Raw genomic sequence first — 23,445 nt, 5'->3', positions numbered from 1 at the left:
TTTTATATTTTATGCAGAGATGTCAACACTCACTCTGAATGCAGTTATTTAAACAGAGGATGATCCAAGGATGGAAATAATTAAATCCAAGGCTGTGCTAAAAACTAACAATCACATCAATACATTATCATGGCCTTCATAAAAGAAAACCCAAGTGCCCAATCTCATTTTTATCTGAGATTTCTCCCTTTATGCCCAGTGGAATTTGTTTCCAGGCAGGTTGCAATTTCTAGTATTTTACCTGGGAACAAGCCTCACTTAACTCAGTGCAACTTACTTCTGAGTAGACATATATAATGTTGTGCTGTATGGTTAGCAGCATATTCAGTCTATGCTTTTGGATATGTGACTGCCATTGCTTTCAACATAACAAGAAGAATCATGCTGGGTCAGATCATCTAGTCCAGCATCTTTTTCACATGGGGGTCCACTAGCTGTCCCAGATTCCTCCAGGCAAGACATGAGTGTAGCAGAACCCTCCTCCCTAAATGCCCCAGCATCTGGTGTACTGTAGCATGCAGCCTCTGATACTGGAGCTGGCATGGAGCCATCTGGACCAGGAGTCACCAACAGCCTTCTGCTCCATGCATTTGTCCAATCCGCCTTTCAAGCTCCCCAAATCTGCATCTCCCATAGTTTGACTGGCTGCTGTAAGAAGACGTATCACTCTGAATCTCCCACCAATCAGCTTTCCTGAAATGATCCTGGGTTTGAGTATTATGGGAAGAAGAGAAAAATGTCTCCATCTCTGCTTTCTCCACACCTTGCATAATTTTGTACACTTCTGACATGTCTCCCCTTCCTTGCCCTTTTTCTAAGCTAACCAACCTCAGCTGTTGCAACTTTTCCTCATGGGGGAGCTTATCTAACCTCTTTAACATTTTACTTACACCTTTCTGTCCTTTTTCCTGCTTTGCAATACCCCTTTCATTTGCAGTGACCTGTATTATTTTGTATATTTACAATAATGATAGTGAAAACAACAGTAGTAATTAAAATAATTTGCAAAACTGTTAAAAGGGTATCTATTTGAGTCACAATTCTGAAGCTCAGATTGGTCAAATAAAACATAGACCCTTAAAATAGCACTTTCTGCTATCTTTTCATGCATAAAAGTGGCTCTCTTCGCCCTTACTGTGCTATGAAGGGGAATGCCAGCGAAAACGCTCTGTAGGACGCTTGCCTGTCTGTGGGACCCATCCCTCCTTGATGCAGAACCCACAGAATGGCAGGGCTGCCTGTCGCGCGCTGTCAGAAGCTGCCTGTCACTCCTGTGCGATCCGAGCCGTCTTTCAGCAGCTCTCTGGACTTCGGACTGTGTTTGTGTTTCACGCAGCTGATAACTCCTCCCGTTCTATGAGAGGCAGAAAGGAATGCCAAGTGGGAGAGACCAGGGCCTTGAGGCCACCCAGATCAGAGGGTTTTGTGCAAAAGCCCCTATATGGCTCTGTTTGACAGAGAGATGGAGATGGAGCTTGGGTTTGCTCCTTGTTTGGGAAGCTGGCGGGAGGGGGCCAGGCCGAGGAGCTATATAATCCATGTGTGTTCAGTTTCCCAGTGCACCATCCCAGAGCAGCTCTCCCTAGCCAAGCGCTGACAGGGTAAGTGGCAGTGAACCAGAGGAGAGATTTCAGGGTTTGCCTGGTTGGTTTAATGAAGGAAAAGGCTCCATGCTGCTTTGATCGAATATTCCTATGAAGTAATGCCCCCAGTATATGAGTAAATGTGTGAGTCACACTCAGAAAACTCAGTTGATGTTTGCTTTTTATTGCAGAAGGGTGTGGAGTGCATCCTTAGATTGCAATCTTGCAGCCAGCCTTTGTTGCAGCATATTTAGTGGGAAGTAAGACTCACTGAACTCAGGGGAATTCTCTCCCAAGTAAGTGTGTGTAGAAGGAAGGCCCATTGAGTGGACGTGCATAGGAGGTGGCTGTATGGCATGAACTAATCAAGCTGCTTAGCACCCACTTAGTTTGATGGGAGAATTTGTGTACGTACCTTATTCTCGTCCCTCACTGAAATCAGTGGGACTTGGGTTAACCTTGGCTCGATTGTGCATTTTTCTGATTCTCTTATCCTCACTCTTTTACTTGCTTATTCATATTGCAATGATAAAATAGCTATAGCATGTCTAAACTATCTCATTTATAAACAAAATGTTGCACAGCCTTTCTGCCTGTTTCTGACAATACGTTCATTTTACTAGTCACACTGTTATTTAAGCAAGAAAAAGCCATCCTTACAAGCCAGCTTTTCCCCTCCTAACTGCTGTGGTTCAGATTGTTCCTTTCACACCTTTTCTTTGGATGCCGGTCAGCTTGCATGCCTTTGCTTCCACATTGTGAACCTGGAAAGGGATGTTCACCTTTTAGATAGATTCATTTTATTAGAATTCCCAAGCACGGAAAAGTAACTGGACCAGCCTAAGAGCAGATACACTCTTTGCATTTTACCCTTTGGTTGCTTTAGCACAGGAACTGCATTCAATTCTAGTTGTAAGCTTAATGTTCCAAGAAACTTGTGCTTTGCTTATGTTATTTGACATCTCAAGTGCTATGTAAACATGATGACTGTGATTACTATTGCTGCTACTATTAACCCCTAAGAAATGGAAATTTGTCAGAAGTAGGCATAAAAAGCTAGCAGGACAGAACATGACTTTACTGTTTCTTCAGATAAGTGCAGGTACAGGTGGCAGCTACCTTGATATAAAATTATGCACTGGGGTGGATGCTGCAAAAACATAACTATTGTCTAGATGGTCATGAATGTCACCACCTGCTTGGAAACAGAAGGTAGTCCTGGAGAGAAGACATTTACAATTTCTTCTGGTTTTGACTCTGAGCATAACTGAAAGAGGTAAAGGAATCCTACACGGAGCAAGCCATAGATGCACATGAGATTCTGCTTCATAGGATCCTGAACTGAATAGATAGCTAGCTGAAGTACGATAGAAACATAAAAACATGGAAACAGAGTGAGTCAGAAGGGGTCTTCTGAGCTACAGTATCTAGTCTGATCCCCCGGCTCCAGCTGGCTCCACTCAAGACATACCTACCATGTGCATGTCCAACCTATCCTTGAACACCTGCACCAATGGGGCTTCAGCTACCTCCCCTCCTGTGGAAGCCCATTCCATACCCTCAGGGTCCAGACCATCAGGAAGTACTTCCTGGCATCCACCCTGAATAGTTTTTGTCTGTGTACCACAGCATCTAGTGCTGAATTCCATCATTAAACTCCTGCTGTCCTGTACTTTGAATGGTACTTGCTGATAGGATCTGGCTGCTACAAATGTTTACTCCTTATGGACAACTGAATGTTGATTCATCTACACATAATTAATTGAAATTATGTTTGCTTTTGCTTGTGAGATTCTTGTGGCTGTTATATCCAAAACTGCTGGCCAAATACCTTCCTTGTCTTGAGGTCATCGGGCAAGTTCTGTTGTTACAAATTCCTTTCCCAGTTCATTTCATCCTGTGTATGTGTACATATGGAGTGTGGTGGGTCTGAAAGCACAAAGCCCAGGGCCTTCTCCATGGGCCACTGTTCATGTTATTATTTTATTACTAGCATTACATTGTATTTATATCCCACAATTTACCTTTTGTGAGGAACCCAAGGCAGCTTACGGAGCCCCGTTCACGACAGCTGCTTGAGATGGGTGAGGCTGGCCGGCCCAGGGTCATCGAGTGAGCTTCATGGCTGAGTGGGGACTACAGCATGGGTCTCCCAGTAGGATGCTCCAAACACTGCAGCAGACCGGCTTGCTGAGTTTCCTTCTGAGAGAGGCTCCCCTACCTGGCCTCTTTCATTGCTTTTAGAAGGAAAAGCTTTCCTCTTTCATAACCTTAGACTGACATCCTTAGAGGGACTGAGATTACATTTTAACTGGACCTCTGCTGCCTTTTTCTGTTGTGATTTCAAATGGCATTTGTTTTACATTTTAACTTGTATTGTTTTGAGTCTCCCTGGCTCAAAAATGCAATAAAATAGAAGGACACCAGTAATAGCAGTTGCAATATTACTGTAAGAAGTGACAGCATGCACAGCAATTTTGAAAGAGCCCCCTTTGCTGTAGCATCCTGCAGAATCTAGTGCATTGGGGTAATTTTTAGCTCTGTGTGGAAGCAAGATGACTAGCTGTAAATTGCCTACCTTAATCATTCTTGAGAAACTCACTTGGCAGGTTCATTGTGAGTTCTGGGTCAGCTTAGCTACTGCAGATCATCTGTATCACACACTAGAACATCCCATATTTTAAAACACTACTTGACTGCCATTGGAGGGCTTGTCTTAAAGGGTTGATTTCCTTGAATTTCTGAGCTTTGCTAGTAGTTACTAAATATGGCTTTCATTTAGAGCTTTCCACACTCAAACAGAACTGCAGCATTCCTTCACCCCCGCCCTTTTCTCCAAGGATTTTTGGCTCACTTGACTTGAGTTTAAGGGGGAAAACCCTTGACCTCTCCAGTTCTATTCCAAAAACAGACTTTTGAAAGACTTTGTTTCCTAATTAGGAAATGGTTTCTTCCAAATGGACTAGAGGAACTCAAGTTTAGTAAAGTTTCTGTGCATTGGAGCAAATACTTTAATATAAATAGCACCTATTCCTATTCAATAGATGTTTTCAAACATTTCTTTTTTAGTAAATCACAGCCAAAAGCATGTTCTTCTCTTTACTAATTTTAATTTTAAAAAGTGTTCATCAAGCATCAAAAATTTCAGATGGGCACCAATTACATTATCAGCAAGTCTGAGGTGCAAAGAAGAGAGTGACTTACCCAAAGACACTGAATGAGAAGCTTTCCACATTTACTGACATGTGCACTTAGTAAAAGGAAGATAGCAATGTAATAAACATGAAAATGCCAGGATTAGCTGGAGTTTGATGCTGTGCTCTCACCGGATACCACCCTAAATGTGCTACATATAATGGGAACTTGGGTGATTCCCTTGGTTTGCATTTATATTTCTTATATAATATGTATTTTAATATTTCTTTTATTTTGGCTAAGAAGGCACTTGAACTTGGTTTCTCTCCCATCCAAAACAAAAAGAAGTCAGTCACTGGGTTGCAAAGCAGATCTCAGAGCCATGCCTATTAGATCACAGTTCTGAGCTCCAGGGTAGGAACAGATGGCCCGAGGAGCCATGATGGAGTCGCCCTGCCGAAGCTGAACCAGTCTGGACCCAGCTGGGAGACGACTTGGGAATGCACTTTGCCTTGTGTTCCTTTACAGAAGAAGATGTCATGGCAGCAGAAACCCATGGAAAATCATGAGATTCCCCCTTCCTCTGTGTCTAAGGGCTCTCCTACTGCTTTGGGGATTATGCTCTTTTCTTGTAAACAATTTGCTTTAGTCTTAATTTTCTTACCCATCTCTTGAGAGAACATTAAGCCTTCTATACTGAATGTATGCTAACAGTTCCACATACATTTTAATACTCCATCTTTTAGTTCAAGGCTGCTAGAATCTAGTACACAGGCCTTATATTCAAGACTTGGATGATTGTCTACTGCGAAGCTACATTTGCAATGGCAGTCTAATTAGCAGGGTTGTTTGTACTCCACACTAAATCAAATTGAAATCCTGCACCAGAAGCTGAATTCTTCAGACTGTGTTCATTTTCTATAGCCAGTATACATCATATAAGTGTATCCTTATTTTTCATAATCTAGTGAGTTTTGCTATTTGGAATTGTTTGTTCTGGTCTGCCAGTTATGGGAATAGCAAGAACAATGCAGCCATGTCTGCACTATCTGAAAATCTTGATCAGATACTTCTCTGTTCTGTGCTGTGCTCTGAAGCATATCCAAGAGCCAGTGTGATATCCAGGGTAAAATGCTGAATTCGCACTTGTATATTTCTCAGAGGTTCTTGGCAGAAAGGTAGATGATAAGCATTATCAACGATTACTGCAACAGTGACAGACAGAAATTTTCATATTTTAAAATCATACAAAAGCTCGGAAATATGATTATCACAGACAGTAATGATATCCTGTGCTTTTTAGGCACCTGCAAACACAACTGTGTCTATTAATTGTGCTTGCCAGGTGCCATCATAATTAAATTGGCACTGGCAAAGACTGGCAAAAGGCCTATCAGTTCACTTTGTAAGACGCAACTGGACAAGAAGCAAAGTCCATTTGTCTTCCAGAAGGTACCAATCTTTTTATTTATTTATTTATTTGTTTAGTGTTATGATTGTCTTATATCCCACATGGGTCTAATCTCCCAAGCACTTTGATGAAGATGCTGTTCTGAGAAGCCACAAACCAGGTGGATCACATTGGAGATCTCAGGCTTGCAACAAGATGTGATGGAAACTGCTTTAACTCTGCATATTGAAAATGTAGCACCTTCACCTCCCTTGAATTGCTACTGCAAGGAAGGCTAAATGGAGGACAGTGGCTGATAGGCTGATATTTGACTTATAACACACTGTAAATCACCATATGGTTCACTCTGGCCCCCTGGTTGTGATTCATGCTAAACCTGAATTGCCGACAGCATAGCATACTCCTGCAGTTGCTGAACTGTGAAGCTGCAGTGTTGGTCTTCAAGGTCTTGTAGGCTAAATACAAACTGCGTAATAATGGCTGTTTAATAAGTTCAAAGATCTTTTTTATTTAGACTGGAGGCTTGCAATGTTTCTGAGTCACCTAAAACTGGGTGGAAACATTTCTTGCCTGCCTCCTCAGCAGAACAACAGTTACACAATATCTGGAAGCTGTAGTCTAAAATACTTAGAGGACACCAACTTGGGGAAGGCTGAGGTAGAAGACTCTGGAAGTGTGCAGTAGTGGAACTCCTAGAATAGGCAAATTGGAAGATAGTGACATTTATATGAAAGCTTATCTTATGCAACATAATCACATATAGGACCCTGTCTGCAGCGTTCTACATTGCGGTTATATTTCCCTCTGGCAGCAGTCATTGTGGCTGAGTGCTTACTTCCTTTACTGTTTGCCCAGCTGATACACAACTGCCTTCACATTCCCTTTTCATCGCCCCTTTCTCTTTTTATATTTGCTCTCTTTTTTCTTATTTCCTTTCCTCCTTCTCCTGCGTATGAGGTCCTCCCAAGAGTGGCTCAGAAACAAATTTCTGAGTTCTGAAAAGGATGCTATTCTTTTCGAGCTCAGAACAAAATCTGTGCTAGAGAAATGTTCCAAACCTCCCTTGCTGATACCCCAGAATACCCTTCAAATTCTCCCTTTTCCTTTGGACCAGACAGGTGTGGTGGTGGTAGAAATGGCAGGAAGCAGCTCTTTCTCTCTTGTCCTAGCACAAAACAGAGCACCACAGCATGAGTTACAGCAACTGTCCCCAGCCTGATGCCCTCCAGATGTTTTGGATAACAACTCCCCGGATTCCTGACCATGGGCCATGCTGGCTGTGAATGATGAACCCCGAAGTCCGAAGCATCTGGAGGACTTTTAGCTGGGAATGCTGGCCTCAAGAGAGGGGCAGTTGGGTCTCCTTCAGGGGCTACTGCCATTTTAAAAGCCCCAAAGGTCATCGCTCTTTAAGTCCTAATAGGATAATGGAGAAGAATGGAGGAAAGAGGAGGAAACCCACTGCTCCTTCTCACTTTTCGTTGCCATATTTACTGTTACCAAAAAAGTCTAACTAAGGCCACCACTTTTGCTAACCCCTGCATTTGCAGCTGATCTTCTTAACTGGCGTTACTTATTCTGCTGCATGGGGCTTTCTCTGTTCTATTTGTAGGACTGCACCTGTGTGGAGGTTCCAAGAACATTGTTTTAGAAGATGTGTGAAGAAGAGGACAGCACTGCACTGGTTTGTGACAATGGCTCTGGACTTTGCAAGGCTGGCTTTGCTGGGGACGATGCTCCAAGAGCGGTTTTTCCTTCCATTGTGGGGCGTCCCAGGCACCAGGTGAATAATGGGTCCAGCCAGTAAGGAACTACTTGGATGGGTGAACAAACGGAGTGCCATGGAAGGGAACGGTCTGAATCTGCTTTCTTCCCACTGTGTCACAATCCTCATCTGATTTACTTCAGATTAGTCCAGTTCCAGTTGATATAAACAGGGTTGCTCTTTGGAGCAAATTGTGCTCATACTCTTTTTCAGTTTAGCCTCTTGAGATTTTGTCTTAGAAGTTAGCCATATTTTGCTAGAGTTTGAAAATCGTTTTCCTTTGGCTGTTTTTTTGGGGGGGGCATGGGGCAGGGGGGTGGAATGCTAGTCAATTGTTCATAAAGAAAACCTGGAGAGCGGGAGGAAGGATAGAATAATGATGGGTTAGGATAACTGCAAATCTGATAAAATACTCAGTATCTTTCACTAAACATCTAAGTTGTTAAATTCCGGGCCCACTGCCTAGGAAGATGCTCTGGCTGCTAAGATCTATAAGCCACAGACATCAAACATGGCCTCTCAGTTGCTCTGCAGGATTTGACTGTATGTTAGGCTTATGGAACTGCAGCTTCTGTCTCACGATTCTTGCATTCTAACCAGGATGGAGCATACACTTAATAGAGCTATATTTTCAAATTAAATTCCAAAATCCATATAATAATTTTATCAGACCAACCAAAAGTTTACAAGAAATGTACGAGCTTTTTAGATCTCCAGATCTCTTAATCAGTCTACAAAAAGCCGGGCTCTGGAGGGAAAGCAGAGATGAATAGGGGAAAGGAAGAAGCGGATGATGGTGAATTCACACACTCCAAATTACTTTTTGATATGACAATCATGAAAGCTTACAAATATTTGTGATTTGGTTTAGCTTATTCAAGATAATGCACTAATAGGGTTTTTTTACTACAACATCATTGTAGAAAATGCCTTGCATAACTGTGGGTCTTTTTGCAGTGTAATGCTGCAGTCTTAACTATATTTATGTAGGAGTAAATCCAGTGTAAATTCCTGGAACTTTCTTCTGAGTAAACATGGATGGAATTAGCAGGGTGCAGAAAGTGGGCAGCAGGAGCTGCTGAAGCAGAAACTTGGGAAGGGTGAGCAGCTCTGCATTCACCACTAGATGGGTCTCTGCTCATGTTAGAGGGTTTTGGCTTGAATGAATGAATGAATGAATGAGAAATAGCAAGAGGCTTTAACTCAGGGGCAGAGCCCAGCCTTGCATGCAGAAGGTCCCAAGCTCAGTCTATGAGCATCCCTAGCCTGGTGCAAGGATTGCAGACCTGAGACCCCTGAATGCAGTGCGGAGGATAATGGCTGAGGTGCATCAATGATCTCCGCCTGAGTAATGCAGCGCCATGGCTTCATTTCCTATAGGTCTCTTTTCCATGGTGTTTGTCATGCTTACGTAAAGAGAAAGTGTCCATGGCCTCTTTCTCACCTGAAATGAAAGTAGATGAATTGAGATACATGCCATCTTGTTTGTCTGTGAGCCTGAAGTGGCCTTCTTTCTCCCCTGTCTAACTTACTAGGGTGTGATGGTAGGCATGGGTCAGAAAGACAGCTATGTTGGTGATGAAGCTCAAAGCAAGAGAGGAATCCTGACACTGAAATATCCCATTGAACATGGAATCATCACAAACTGGGATGACATGGAGAAGGTATGCAAATCGTTAATGCGAAGGCACACCGCTGGATGTAGTACAAAATGAACGACAAGTATAATGACAGAGAGTGCTCGTCAGTGGCACTTTCTGAAAATGCAGAAGGTCACTGGTAGGGCGCAGGGTTCACTCCTAGGCCCAGTGCTCTTCAGCATCTTTATTAATGATTTAGATGAGGAACTACAAGGAAAGATTTAAGAAGGATGTCTAACAATTAGAAAGCATCCAGGGGAGGGCAGTAAAAATGATCCAGGGTTTGGAAACATTGCCCTTTGAGGAGAGACTGGGAGAGCTGGACATGTTCAGCCTTGAGAAGAGAAGATTGAGTGGTACATGATATCCCTCTATAAGTACCTCAAAGGCTCTCACAAAGAGGACATACCAAAATAATCAACTCAAGTTGTGACAAACCAGATACAGGCTTGATATCAGAAAAGGTTTCCCCACTGTCACAGCAATACAACACTGGAACCAGCTGCCTAGAGAGGTGCTGGGCTCTTCCACACTAGAAACATTCAGAAAGAAACTGGACAGCCATCTGAGTGGGATGGTGTAACGTGGTGTCCTGCAACAGCAGGGGGTTGGACCTGATGGCCTTCATGGCCCCTTCCAATTCTACTATTCTATGATTCTATAAACAGGGTGGATGATGTGTAAATTCTTTGCACATTATATGGATATTTTTAAAAAGGAATGGGTAGAGTTGGCATTTCTTCCATTGCAGGTATCCCCCACTCCCTGCTTGTTTTTCTAGACGCTTCTCTCTCTCTCTTTCGCTCCCCCTCTCTGTGTGTGTGTGTGTGTGAGGGGGGGGGGAGAGAGAGAGAGAGAGAGAGAGAGCGAGCTCAGATGGATTGGTCATTGAAATTACTTCACAAAGCATTTGTCCTTGTTTATAGGAAGATAACGTGATAAAGAACTCTCCCTGGGATATGCATAGGTGGGGATGCAGCAGCGTCCTGATGCCTGTATGGATTCTCTTGCTTCTATAATGCAAGCAGTGGGTTCCTCTGATTCTGCTCTTTAAGCAGGACCTCCTCACCCTACACCACACAACAGAAAGCTAGTGCTTCCCAGGGGAGGCAGAAATGCTCATTTCTCAATGGGAACAAGCTGGAAGAGCATCATAACATGAGCGTTGCTGTCCTGTCCTGTTCCAGAAATGAGCGTTTTCTCTTATTTGCCCTTGCCCCACAAGTGCTACATCTTCCTTCCACAAGCAGTGTGGCCACTTGTGGACAGGAATTGGTGAGTTGTAAAGGAATCCACAGAGATGTAAACACCCTGCTGGATTCTGCCCAACCATATGGAACTAGATTAGGCTGGACATGGCGCTTGGTAGGCATGTCATGAGTGGAGCCGGCTGCAGTCGGGGGTCAGAATAGATGGCTCAAGAGGCTCCTTCTGACTTGCTCTGCTTCTATGTTTCTACACAGAGTAGGTAGAAACAGAAGGTACAGAAAAAAACTGAACAACCAACACATTGAGGAAGTGGTTCCTGCTATTAATATCTGCAATTGGGGTGGGCAACCTGGGACCTTCCAAACATTTTGAAAATAAAATAAAAATAAATAAATAAACATTTATTTCAAAAGCAATAACATTGTCAAATAATGCCATTATGTTGTAACTATATTTTCCTGTGTAAAATAGCTGCCATATAGGAAAAGCAACCTGGAAAACATACCTCGTTAGATAAAAATGCTGGCTAGCCAAGAGTAAATTCCCCAGGTTAAAAAACAACATTTTGTCTAACCTGGTAAACATTTCAGTTCAATGCCTCTCTGTGTGAGAGTGAAGTTAAGCTGAATGTGAGTGTTCCTACTGGAAGCTTCTAGCACCTCGTGGTGTTCTGCAGCTTCTGCAGCTTGAAGCATTGACAGAAGTGACAGAGTGGTGGCTACTGTGACCATTGCAGCAGGCCTGACCGTGACCCCAGCTGTTCTCTTTGCCGTTTGTGTCAGATCTGGCATCATTCTTTCTATAATGAGCTGCGTGTCGCCCCTGAAGAGCACCCAACTCTGCTTACAGAAGCACCTTTGAATCCCAAGGCTAACCGAGAGAAAATGACTCAGGTACATGTCATCGTCTGTGCTTCAGTGTCTGGGGGGTTGATGGTGGTCCTGGCACCCTACCCCCTTGTGCTTAAAGAACATCTTCCCTATGAAGAAAAAGGTGAAAAATTCACTGTGTTGAAGTTTGGTTTTCTTGCTTCTCTCTTTCTTTTAATGGACTTATCTGGTTTGCTCATCCTGGAACCAAATGCAATTTGAAGTTGGAAATACTTACTTTTCCAAGCTTTAAATATATTCTAAGAAAGAAATAAAAAATGTATCTGACAACATGTGCACAACTGAAAGAAATTTAAAATGCTGTATCCATTTCTGAAATATATGCAAATATGCTTTAACAGGGTACCTCTGTGAAAGTCTGCACATTTATAATGTGCATGAGAATGTGCATAATATGTATAGATGCTGGGAGTTGCAAAATGCTACATCAAGTTGCAAAATGCTGAAATAGGCACCTGTCTAAGTAAAAGCTAGAAAGTATCACAGGTAGTACTCTATCCAAGCCTTGAAATTTCAGATTCCAGGATGATGCCTTAATCGGTTTCCCCTTTACTTAATTATAACTGCACCGGGCCTGCACAATGGTGACACAGAAAGCCGAATACTTCCCCCAAGCCATAGACTGTGGCCTCCCAAATACTTGACAACCCTGTTTTTGTAGTTCGACACAACTTAGGAAGCTGCGGGATATGGCTGGTGGACAGCTTTCAGTCTGGTAAGTCAAATATTACACCCGGCCTCTTGTTCCGATGATTTGATATATGTTCATGTTTTGTGTCATTGTGTTGTGGTAGTTGCATGATAACCCGTCCACAAATGTCTGTATTGGTACTGCTGGAGCACATTTGGTAAGAAGGTTGTTCCAAACTACCTTTGGTTTTTGATGTGTAGGGCTGTAGTGTCAGTTTTCCATCATCCATTCTTTGTGCTGGCTTGTACTCTGGTATGAGTTCAGTTAGGAAAGTCATAGAAGGAAAGTTTCCTGTCTCCTTTTGTTCCCAAAGAGCCAACATGGGAGAAAGAGGGCCCTCTTCAACACTATCTAAGTGGGTGTGCAGGAGAAGAACGTTCATTTATTTTTTATTTAAACGTCATTTTAACTCTTAATATTATTTATTTATTTTATATCTCTGGCCAGGTCGTCTCAAATTATATTGTTTTTATATTATGATTATTTATTTATTGTTGTGAGCCGCTCCGAGGCTTCGGCGAATGGGGCGGCATAGAAGCTTCAGGGCGGCTCACAACAATAAATAAATAATAACAATATAAAAACAATATAATTGGAGATGTCCTGGCCAAAGATGTAAAATAAATAAATAATATTAGCAGTTAAAATGACGTTTAAATAAAAGGTCTTCGCCTGGCACCGAAAAACAAATTGGCGCCAGGCGGACCTCTCTGGGGAGCGCATTCGATAGATTGGGCGCCACCGCAGAGAAAGCCCTCCTCCAAGTACTTATCCTCCTAATATCCTTCATGGAGGGTTCCTGGAGGAGGGCCTCTCCTGCTGATCTCAAGGGGCGGACGGGCACATATGGACGTAAGCGCTCCTTCAGGTAACCAGGATCCAAGCCGTTAAGGGCTTTATAGGTCATAACCAACACCTTGACTTGGGCCCAGACTTCAATGGAGAGCCAGTGAAGCTGACAGAGAACTAGAGTCATGTGAACATAACTCCCAGTCCCTGTCAGCAGCCTGGCAGCTCTATTTTGCACCAATTGAACTATCTGGACCATCTTCAAGGACAGCCCCACGTAGAGCGCATTGCAGAAGTCAAGTCGGGAATATGCAAGCATAAATGGCTTCCACCTATGGAATGTCACTCTCTTGGCACTCATTCCCTGAGATAAGCATCCCCTAAGAAAGGACATGTGGAGCCCATCTGCACCGCTCTCATGCAGGGTTCAGTCATTGTTGAGCTGTATGACTGCTTTAGCTTTTTGGATGGCAGTCACATGACCATGAAAAATTGCTCGAGCTCATCCTCACAGTTGATCCTTAGGTTGCTTTGTGAAAACACACACACAGCAACCCAGTTGTCCATGCCCACATTACAATAATAACTTGTATATTTGCAATAAAGGAGTGGTTAAGAGTAGGAAGGAATGATAATTCCTGTTTATCTCCTTGGTATACACCTGAATTACGGGCAATGAAGCAGGTTGGGAGACGTCTAGAGCGTAGGTGGAGGAGATCACGGGGTGAATCTGACCGAACACTCTTAAGAGCCCATTATCAGGCCTATGTTGTGGCGGTGAGGATGGCGAAGAAGAAATTCTTCTCCACTTCCATTGCCTCCTCACAATGCCGTCCAGCAGAGCTCTTTCAGGTGGTGCAAGGGCTGGTACATCCAGGCCCAAAGAAAGATCTCGTACCACCCTCAAAGGCCCTCTGTGACGACTTTGCCAGGCATTTCAGGGAAAATAATCGCTCAGATTCATCACGAGCTTGACTCTACTATTGAACCAGATTCTACTGAGGAGATGCCAACGACGCCATCGAGTCCACAATTAATGGTTGAATTTCAGTTGTTGCGGCCTGATGATGTGGACAAGGTGCTTGGACAAGTACACCCTACCACATGCTTATTAGACCCATGCCCATCTTGGCTACTTAAGAAAGCCAAGCACGGGATTGGGACCTGGATCCTGGAGGTGGTCAACGACTCTTTAAGAGACGGTCGGGTACCTTCCTCTTTAAAGAGGCGGTAGTCCGGCCAGTCCTAAAGAAGGCATCCCTGGATCCAGAGGTGGCCGCCAATTATAGACTGGTGGCCAACATCCCGTTCCTGGACAAGGTGCTAGAGTGGGTGGTGGTGGGACAACTCCAAGCTTTCTTGGGTGAAACTGATTATCTGGACCCATTTCAGTCCGTCTTCAGACCCGGGTACGGCACTGAATCTGCCTTGGTCGCCCTGTACGATGATCTGTGCAGGGAGAGAGACAGGGGGAGTGCGTCCCTGTTAGTTCTCCTGGACCTCTCAGTGGCTTACGATACCATCGACCATGGTATCCTTCTGAATAGGCTAGCGGGATTGGGAGTTGGAGGCACCGTGTGGCAGTGGTTCCGCTCCTATCTCAACGGCCGATTTCAGAAGGTGGTGCTGGGGGACTATGGCTCTGCGCCATGGCAGTTATGCCATGGAGTTCCGCAGGGGTCCATTTTGTCCCCCTTGCTATTCAACATCTACATGAAACCGCTGGGAGAGGTCATCAGGAGGTGTGGGCTGCAGAATCATCAGTACGCTGATGATACCCAGCACTACCTCTCGTTTTCCACCAACCCAGGTGAGGCAGTGGCTGTGCTGAACTGGTGCCTGGCCGAGGTAATGGGCTGGATGAGGGCCAATAAACTGAAGCTCAATCCAGACAAGATGGAGGCCCTGTTGGTGGGTGGTTCGGGCCTCGGGATGGGGGACTTGGGCCTTGTCCTAAATGGGGTTGCACTCCCTCTGAGGGACAGGGTTCACAGCTTAGGAGTGCTCCTCGACCCTGAGCTGTCTTTAGAAGCTCAGGTGACAGCAGTGGCGAAGAGCGCTTTCCTTCAGCTTCGGCTGATCCATCAGCTGCGTCCCTTCCTGGAGAAAAACTGTCTGGAGACAGTGACACATGCGTTGGTAACTTCCCGATTAGATTCCTGCAATGCACTCTACCTGGGGCTACCCTGTAAGATGGTCCAGATACTTCAATTGGTGCAGAATAGAGCTGCCAGTCTGCTGACAGGGACTGGGTGTTGTTCTCATATCACCCCAGTTTTCCGTCAGCTTCACTGGCTTCCCATTGAAGTCCAGGCCCAATTCAAGGTGTTGGTGATGACCTATAAGGCCCTAAACGGCTTGGGTCCTGGTTACCTGAAGGAGTGCTTACATCCATATATGCCTGCCCACCCCCTGAGATCTGCGGGAGAGGCCCTTCTCCGGGAACCCTCCGTGAAGGAAATTAGGAGGGTAGGTACTCGGAGGAGGGCTTTCTCTGCGGTGGCACCCCATCTATGGAATGCACTCCCCAGAGAGGTCCGCCTGGCGCCGTCGTTATTTGTTTTTCGGCGCCAGGCTAAGACCTTTTTATTTAAAACTTACTTTAATTGTTAATGTATTGGTTATTTATAGGATTTTAAATTTTTTAAGCCGAGATGCACTGGGTTTTAATATTTTTATTGTATAATTTTGTTCTTGTTGTGAGCCGCCCTGAGGCTTTGTTGCGATGGAGGCGGCATAGAAATGTTTTAAATAAATAAATAAATAAATAATCAAATGAGGTTTTTAGTTCATCCTCTTACCTACTTTATGGCATAAATTTATACTTTTTACCGACATCTTGATTTTTAAAAGAATTGACAGTCATGGCTCCCTCAGGAATTCTAAGAATTGTAATTTTGTGAGGGGAAGGAAGACTGTGAAGTCAGTTTATGTTTGTAGTGTAAATTACTATTCAGTGGGTACTTATTTTTACTTTGAAGGAAAGTTCTTGCCATGTTGTGTATGATCTAAACCAAAGTCACTGATATTTCACCTATTAGGCATTGTCTTGCTTCATAGACTTGACTGATCACATATCTTTGCATCTGTACATTTTGAAAGCAATGGTTTAGAAGGATCAGAGAAATCCCATAACTTATGCACAACTGATGATCAGTATGACGAACCCTATATAGTTGTACAGTGGTTTCCTTTCACATTCAGTAACAAAGTCATCATGAGCTCAATACTTTTTTGCTTTTTGTTTACATTACTTTTCAGATTATGTTTGAGACTTTCAATGTCCCAGCCATGTATGTTGCTATTCAGGCGGTTCTCTCCCTCTATGCCTCTGGGCGTACAACAGGTATGAAAATGATATTGGCTCTGGGACTTCTGAAAATGTAGGAGAGTAAGTTGATATGAGGTAAACTGTTGCCTGCTTTGTGTTCTTTCAAGGGATTGTGCTTGACTCTGGGGATGGTGTCACACACAACGTACCAATCTATGAAGGCTATGCGCTGCCTCATGCCATCATGCGCCTGGACTTGGCTGGCCGTGATCTTACTGACTACCTCATGAAAATCCTGACAGAACGTGGCTACTCCTTCGTCACTACTGGTAACCAAATGAACTCAATGACCCAGCCTGCACATCAAAAGCAACCCATGGTTTGTTAATTATGGGCTGTTGATAATGAAGTGGCAGTGAGCACCAGCCCACACCCACTGAGTTAAGAAAAAAATCCATGGGTGTACCATCGCTGGATTGTTTACCCTGATGTCCAAACTCATAATTGCATCCTGTTGAGAGAGAGAAACCCAGAACTGTAACCTGAGAACAAACTATGGGTTACTTAGTCCTGGTTGTTATTCTCCCAACAACCTCCAGTTCAAGCTTTGGATATGCTGATAAACAACCCAGGGATAGAGCATCCCTGAATTCTTTGACTCATCAGGAGCACGCAGAAAGCACACAGCTGTTTGTTCATAGCCCCTCAGGGCTTGTTAAACCATGGATAGCAGTAATCCTGCAACGAAGTCAATATATTTCTCAAGCTGTATGTTACGTTTTTAGAAACTTATAGACATATGATTATGATATTTTTCATTGAGTGTATATGCTAGATCAATAATTTTCAAATGTTTCAAGGGAACTCTTTTCTGTTGAAAGACTGCTGAATATTGCAGAAAATTCTGAAATCTGAGAATACAGCCAGTTCATATGAAGTATTGTTGACCTGTGTAAACTCAGCATGTACCCTAAAACAAGGAAGAATTTACTAGAAATATGGAGAAACATTCACTGTGATGGATGAGACATCTTATAGAAGAACCTGTTCACCATTAGAGTGCTCTTATGGACAAGATTTGGTTTTGAAGAACCCAATATTCCCCCAAGCAGTAGGAAAATAACTTTATTTAAGCAGAAACTACAGGTAGTGCATTGCTAATTACACGCCACTTAGTGCAAGTAATTAGTAATGCACACAGTACTACACCAACTTAGTGGGTAGAGATGCACATTCCCATTGGCCTTGGATGAGAAACTGCATTCCCATGCATACGACATCCTGCTGATAAAGATACTGTAGGAACAGCTCAGTCTTAGTTGGGTGCACCTTAGTCCTTGTCACCCATCCGTTGGTCGCTATACATACGACGCCAGAGTTCCACAGCAACGTCTATTCCTAGCATGTGCGCACTGCTTGCTCATTTATTTATTTGTCTGCTTGTTTGTTTATCTCTTTTTGCACTTGTATCCTGGCAGTGGTCCCAACGGAGAACTCTAGGTGGCTTCCAACAGTAATCAGAACACAATTCTTAAAAACAATAAAATCATAGGAAAACATCATGATAAAACAACAGTATCACAGTGACCATTTAAAATAATAAATAAGGATTGTATCCAGTGGTGGCCTGCTCCCTGGTGTAGCAGTGCCCATGCTCACCAACGCCGCTCCAGTTGCTTGGGGACCGTTTGGAGAAAGGGGAGGAGCAAAGAAATTCTTGAATGGGGAAAGAAAGAAACTTTCCATTGCAGGTGTTCACTTGTGTGATATTGGAGGTGCCTCAGAGCTCTGTTACATTTGTGGATCCCTAATGTTTGTGCATTCCTGAACCAACGAGCAGATCTGGATGAGGGAGCATACCTCTGTGCATGGAACAGAACAGAGCATGCTGTTTTTTCAGGCTGTTCTAAATCTCCAAGAGAATTTGCTAAATGGTGTCCATTTAACATTGAAAGGGAACATGTTTCACTCTAAATTTTCAAATATTCAAACCATGATTCAAAACGTAGTTTTGTATTTATTTTGATTGCAGCAATTTTTAAAAATAAAACCATTTCTCTTTTTGGTAAACATAAGGGTTAAATGATAGACAAAACCAATTTTGAGACAGAAGCCTATTGTCCTTTTTATGAAGGACAAGTAGGTCATAACAAATTTCTTCTACAGCTGAGCGTGAAATTGTCCGTGACATCAAGGAGAAGCTCTGCTACGTTGCCCTGGACTTTGAAAATGAGATGGCCACAGCTGCTTCTTCATCCTCCTTAGAGAAAAGCTATGAGCTGCCTGATGGCCAGGTGATCACAATAGGGAATGAACGTTTCCGCTGCCCAGAGACCCTCTTTCAACCCTCTTTCATTGGTAAGGTGATTTGTATACTGTCTCTTTGCCCGTTATTTCATGCTTCAGCATGACAATCAGTGCCAGTCCTTAAATGGCAACACCCTCCTTGTCTTTCCTCTAGGCTAGGAGTGAGGAACCACTGCCCCTCCAGATGTTGTTGTACTCCAACACCCATCCAGTCCATCCAGCATGGCAAATGGCTAGGGGAGATGGCGGTTATGGTAACTCCTCTGGAGGGCCACAGTTCCCCATCCTAGACCCCATTAAATCAATCTGGAACAGCCACCCACTGATTCACTTCACTTGCTGATTTGTGTACAAGCTCATGGTGACAAAGGCCATTCCATGCATCATGTGGCAGAAACCTGATGGGCATCAAGTGCAGTGTCAGTGGGGAGCCATCGACTCCCTGACAAGTGTGCAAATATAACATATACTAGGACTTATATACGAAAGTGCAGATGCCACCTTAAGGTACATGAATGTTATTTGAGGCAATAATGCTTTGGAGGGGGTCTTTAAAAAAAATAGAATTAGATGTAGCACTCCTTGTCAGCTAAATGGTCCAAGGTAATTGCATACCTATGGCTAAGAGGACAAGTTGGAGCAATCCATTTTGAAAAGTTCAACTCAGATTTGATTTGTGATTTTTCAAAGACAGTTTCAATAATCATATAAGGAGTTCTTTGCAAGTTGAAAATGGTAAAGAAATGCCAACTCTTCTTTCAGCACAGTATTTGCTTTAGAAGGCACTTTAAAAACAGAACTGGGCTCCAAATAAGTATTGCTTAACTTTAACCTACTGCAAGATATTCTCAGATCCTTAATCATACATACTGTAGCTGCATATTTCATATCCTTGGCTTCACATAGTAATGCCTTTTCAGCTTAATTAAGTCAAGTGTATTTAGTTCTAACTTTCTACCCATAACCTGAGACCCTATCTGGAAGCCCGATTCAGAAGAAAGGTGGGTGGTTGCCGGCTTGGGACCTTCTTGGTTGTATCACCTATACTTTGGTATGTTCTCCCCAATCATATGTGTCAGGCTTAGCTTCAAAGTGCATCATTGAAGAGCATTTTACTGCACAATCTTATACATGTTTAGACAAAAAAAAGTCCTATAACAGCATTCCCAAGCCAGAAACTGTAGGGAATGCCAGGATTTATGGGATTTTTTTCCTCTCTGAACATGCATAGATTTGTGCCCTTGTTCACCTTGATACCATGTGAGTTTTGACAGTTTGTTTTAGTTTGATGTATTTGAGTTTATCCATGATTTTTGGTGCTGCTTTTCTCTGGTTATTACATTTACTATAATGGATTGGCTCTAACCTTTAAGTATAATCCACCTTGAACAGGCAGCTGAAAAGATAGAAAAGCAGCTGAAAAGGTGGAGATAGTCATAACTATTTAAGAATATTTAAGTATTTACTGCAACCATCACAGGCATGGAATCTGCTGGCATTCATGAAACCACCTATAACAGCATCATGAAGTGCGACATCGATATCAGAAAGGACCTCTATGCAAACAACGTCCTGTCTGGTGGAACCACCATGTACCCTGGCATTGCGGACCGCATGCAAAAGGAAATCACTGCCTTGGCACCCAGTACTATGAAAATCAAGGTACACCATTATTGGTCATTATCACATTTGTAGCAGTGCATCCCTAACTTAACTTTCCTAGTGGGAAAGACAGGAATGGAGAGTAAGGGAAATGGGAGCACCACCAGAACTTTAGTATTAGAGCAGAGATGTTTTGGTCTACAAATCCCTTCATCACTCATCATTGGCCATGCTGGCTAGGGCTATTGTTTCTGTATAGCCTAAAGTGTCTGATCCTGCCTTATTCTTGGAAGCTAAGCAGGGGCAGGCCTGGCTGAACGCAGGATGGGTGATTTGAATCTTGTGAACCACCCAGATGGCATTGCCTATGGGCGATATAGAAATGTTAAGGTGATGCTAATAATAATAATGGGAATTGTGGGTTGAAGCTTCTGGAGGGCCTCAGGTTGCCAACCCAAATTCTAGGGTGAGATTTCATCTTTTTTTCCTGTAAGGAAAAGAGATACCGGAAGGTTATCATAATTATGCTTACAAAAGTATCCTATTGAGTAACTTTACCCTCAGTGTTCTGCAGCAAATCTTCCTGAAAACAGAATTCCTTTTTCAAGTCAGAGCAAAACAGAAATCTGTGTAAGAGGGCTTTTGTGAAAAAGCTGAAAGCTAAAGAAGTGTTGACTTACTCCTGTCAAATAAGCTCAATTAGCTAAGCTCACTTAGACAAGTGGAGACTTTAGGAACAGTTTCCCGTGCCCCCACCCCCATGAGCCTGCATATGCGCAATGTGGGCTTTTCTTATTTTTTGCCATAGGAATAGTTGTTTATGTAGTGCATAGTATCTTGCTGACATCAGTTTAACTAGAATGTCCTTTTTCTCCAGATTATTGCTCCTCCAGAGAGAAAGTACTCGGTTTGGATTGGGGGCTCTATCCTCGCCTCTCTTTCCACATTCCAACAGATGTGGATCAGCAAACAGGAATATGATGAGGCTGGCCCATCCATTGTTCACCGCAAATGCTTCTAAGTTTGCTTCCCCTTTTACTTTCTCTCGTAGGCACATTAGCAGTGGTGTATGCAGGAATAATTCCAGTCTTATAGCCCCATTCCAATATTCCAAATATCTTTATGTTTCCAATCAGATTTACATGGAGTATTTGGGGGGGGGGAGATAAATCATGACCATGTTATCAGTTAGATGCTTATGATTTTATTAATAAAACACTTCCCATTTTCCTTATGGACTACAACGAATGAAACTCTCTTTTGGAATATAAAGAGCTAAAAGAGCAGATAGACCCTTCTGTAGTCAGTCTTTGCATCACAAACACATGTGGGTAGCTCTTGCAACAGGAATTACCTCTGAGCTTGAACCTCCATGAGCAGATGTAGTTGGCCTTTGAATACCAATTGCTGATGGGCTTGGGGTCACAATAGGGAAGGGGTGTTGCCCTCCTTGTGGGCTTCCCAGAAGCATTTGGCTGCCAGTACTGTGAACTAGATGCTAGGCTAGGATGAAGTTTTGGTTTGGTTCTCCGTATGTTCTGACAATGGCAAGGATAACTGAAGTCCAAACCCAACAGTGAAGAAGGCTTCTTGGGGTACTTAAAATCATAAGCTCACACATGCATCATGGGTCCCAGCAAAGGACAGACCCCAGGAAGGCGGTGCTAGTTTTCTGGTGGAGATGTGTATAGTTCAGCTCCTATGAGATAGGTGGTTGTGACAGCAGCAGGCGTCGTCCAACTGAGACTGTGCTGAAATTTTCACTTTTCTAGCACATTCAGTGGGATTCCATTTTTTTCTGAAAACATTATGTTCCATGCCTTTTTGGCTAGCCAGGCTGGCAGGGATTCAACTGAGGGACTTTGACCGCAGAAAGGAGCAGGGCAGAAAGCGGACAAGTCATGGCTCAATTTCTTCACTACTCCTTGCAATGAAGGTAAAGGACCAAGCCGGGGACCTGTGGGTGTCAAGGCAGGGCCCTGCCCTGTGATTCATGGTTAGGAGGTGGGCAAGGTGGAGTGTCTGTATATGCATTTGGAAGAGGATTCTTCCATAACTTATGTTGACTACTAAAGCAAGAAACACTGAAAACGAGAGTTGCCCCTGATTTATGAAACTAACGCTAGATCTACAGTTTCAGCTCTGATTTTGCCCAAATATTTTCAGCAATTTCACAGAAGCTGAGCCACCTTCAAATCACCTTGCTTTTGGTTGTCAAGTTGGAAATGTGTCCAAAGTCCACTGAACTCAACTGGAACGAGCTCTCCAGTGTTACACATCCCAAGGAGCAGAAAAGGGGGATTGGGGCAGCACAGCATGTTCGGTGTGCCACCTGATTTAGAGTAACCTGAAGAAAACACTGAAGTGGATAAAGCAAGATCTGACCAATGCATGTACTGGCACAGATTTATGCCTGGACATGTCCTCCAAGCCAATGCAAGCTGCTGCATCCATGGACCTGGAAGCCCATAACCTCCTATCCATATGCTGCATTCAAAAAGAATGCTGCCTAAGCAGAAATTTTTCTCCCTCTCTGTAAATGCTACAATGTGGCATCATCCCACGAAGCTGACTGGTGGGAGGTTTAGGCAAGACCAGGGGAAGTATTTCTTCACACGCCATATAAACCATGGAATTCACTGACACAGAGAATGGTGATGGCTATCTATTGGGATGGCTTTCAAAAAGGGATTGGACAGAGACATGTGGGAGGAGGTTCCTGCTGGCAACTAGCTATGTTCTAGCTCCTTTACCAGAGGCGCATGGCTGCATACACAAGTTGCTGAGATGCTTGACCGGCAGAGGTCTTGTGCCCATCCTGAGGAAACCTGTGGGCAGCTACCTGCCGCCATGTGGAACGCAGACTGATCTGATCTAGCATGACTTTTCTTATGTTCTTATTTATTTTCCAATTTATATCCTGCCTTTTTCCTACGAAGGGCTCAAGGCAGCTTACATCATTCTCCTCCTCCATCTTATCCCCACAGCAACAACCCTGTGAGGTAGGTTGGGCTGAGAGTCTGCGACTGGCCCAAAGTCACCCAGTTGGCTCCATGGCTGAGCGGGGACTAGAACCCAGATCGTCTGAGTCCCAGTCCCATGCTCTTAACCACTACACCACACTGCACTGGCTCACCAGTGTTATATTTGTT

General features: G+C 43.6%; 1 protein-coding gene across 1 annotated transcript; it reads left to right on the top strand.

Annotated features, from left to right (window-relative positions):
• The first annotated feature begins 1,556 nt into the window (after nucleotides 1–1,556).
• On the top strand, nucleotides 1,557–21,537 carry ACTA2 (actin alpha 2, smooth muscle). The gene is made up of 9 exons (XM_044420609.1): nucleotides 1,557–1,601; nucleotides 7,742–7,912; nucleotides 9,430–9,558; nucleotides 11,526–11,636; nucleotides 16,375–16,459; nucleotides 16,552–16,713; nucleotides 18,551–18,742; nucleotides 20,172–20,353; nucleotides 21,171–21,537. Exons 2-9 carry the CDS (start codon nucleotides 7,784–7,786, stop codon nucleotides 21,312–21,314), a joined length of 1,134 nt encoding a protein of 377 aa, XP_044276544.1. The 5' UTR covers nucleotides 1,557–1,601; nucleotides 7,742–7,783; the 3' UTR covers nucleotides 21,315–21,537.
• Nucleotides 21,538–23,445: the final 1,908 nt, after the last annotated feature.

This window comes from Varanus komodoensis, unplaced genomic scaffold (assembly GCF_004798865.1).
Source record: "Varanus komodoensis strain SLA01 unplaced genomic scaffold, ASM479886v1 scaffold11, whole genome shotgun sequence".
Lineage (NCBI taxonomy): Eukaryota > Metazoa > Chordata > Lepidosauria > Squamata > Varanidae > Varanus > Varanus komodoensis.
This window is presented reverse-complemented; position numbering and strand designations above follow the sequence as displayed.

Bases quoted from the DNA above. Each gene is read 5' to 3' on its own strand.
- ACTA2 (XM_044420609.1), top strand. From the start codon at position 7,784: ATGTGTGAAGAAGAGGACAGCACTGCACTGGTTTGTGACAATGGCTCT. The intron at 11,637-16,374 runs GTACATGTCATC...ATTACTTTTCAG, and splicing joins ACCGAGAGAAAATGACTCAG to ATTATGTTTGAGACTTTCAA. The intron at 16,714-18,550 runs GTAACCAAATGA...TTTCTTCTACAG, and splicing joins CTACTCCTTCGTCACTACTG to CTGAGCGTGAAATTGTCCGT.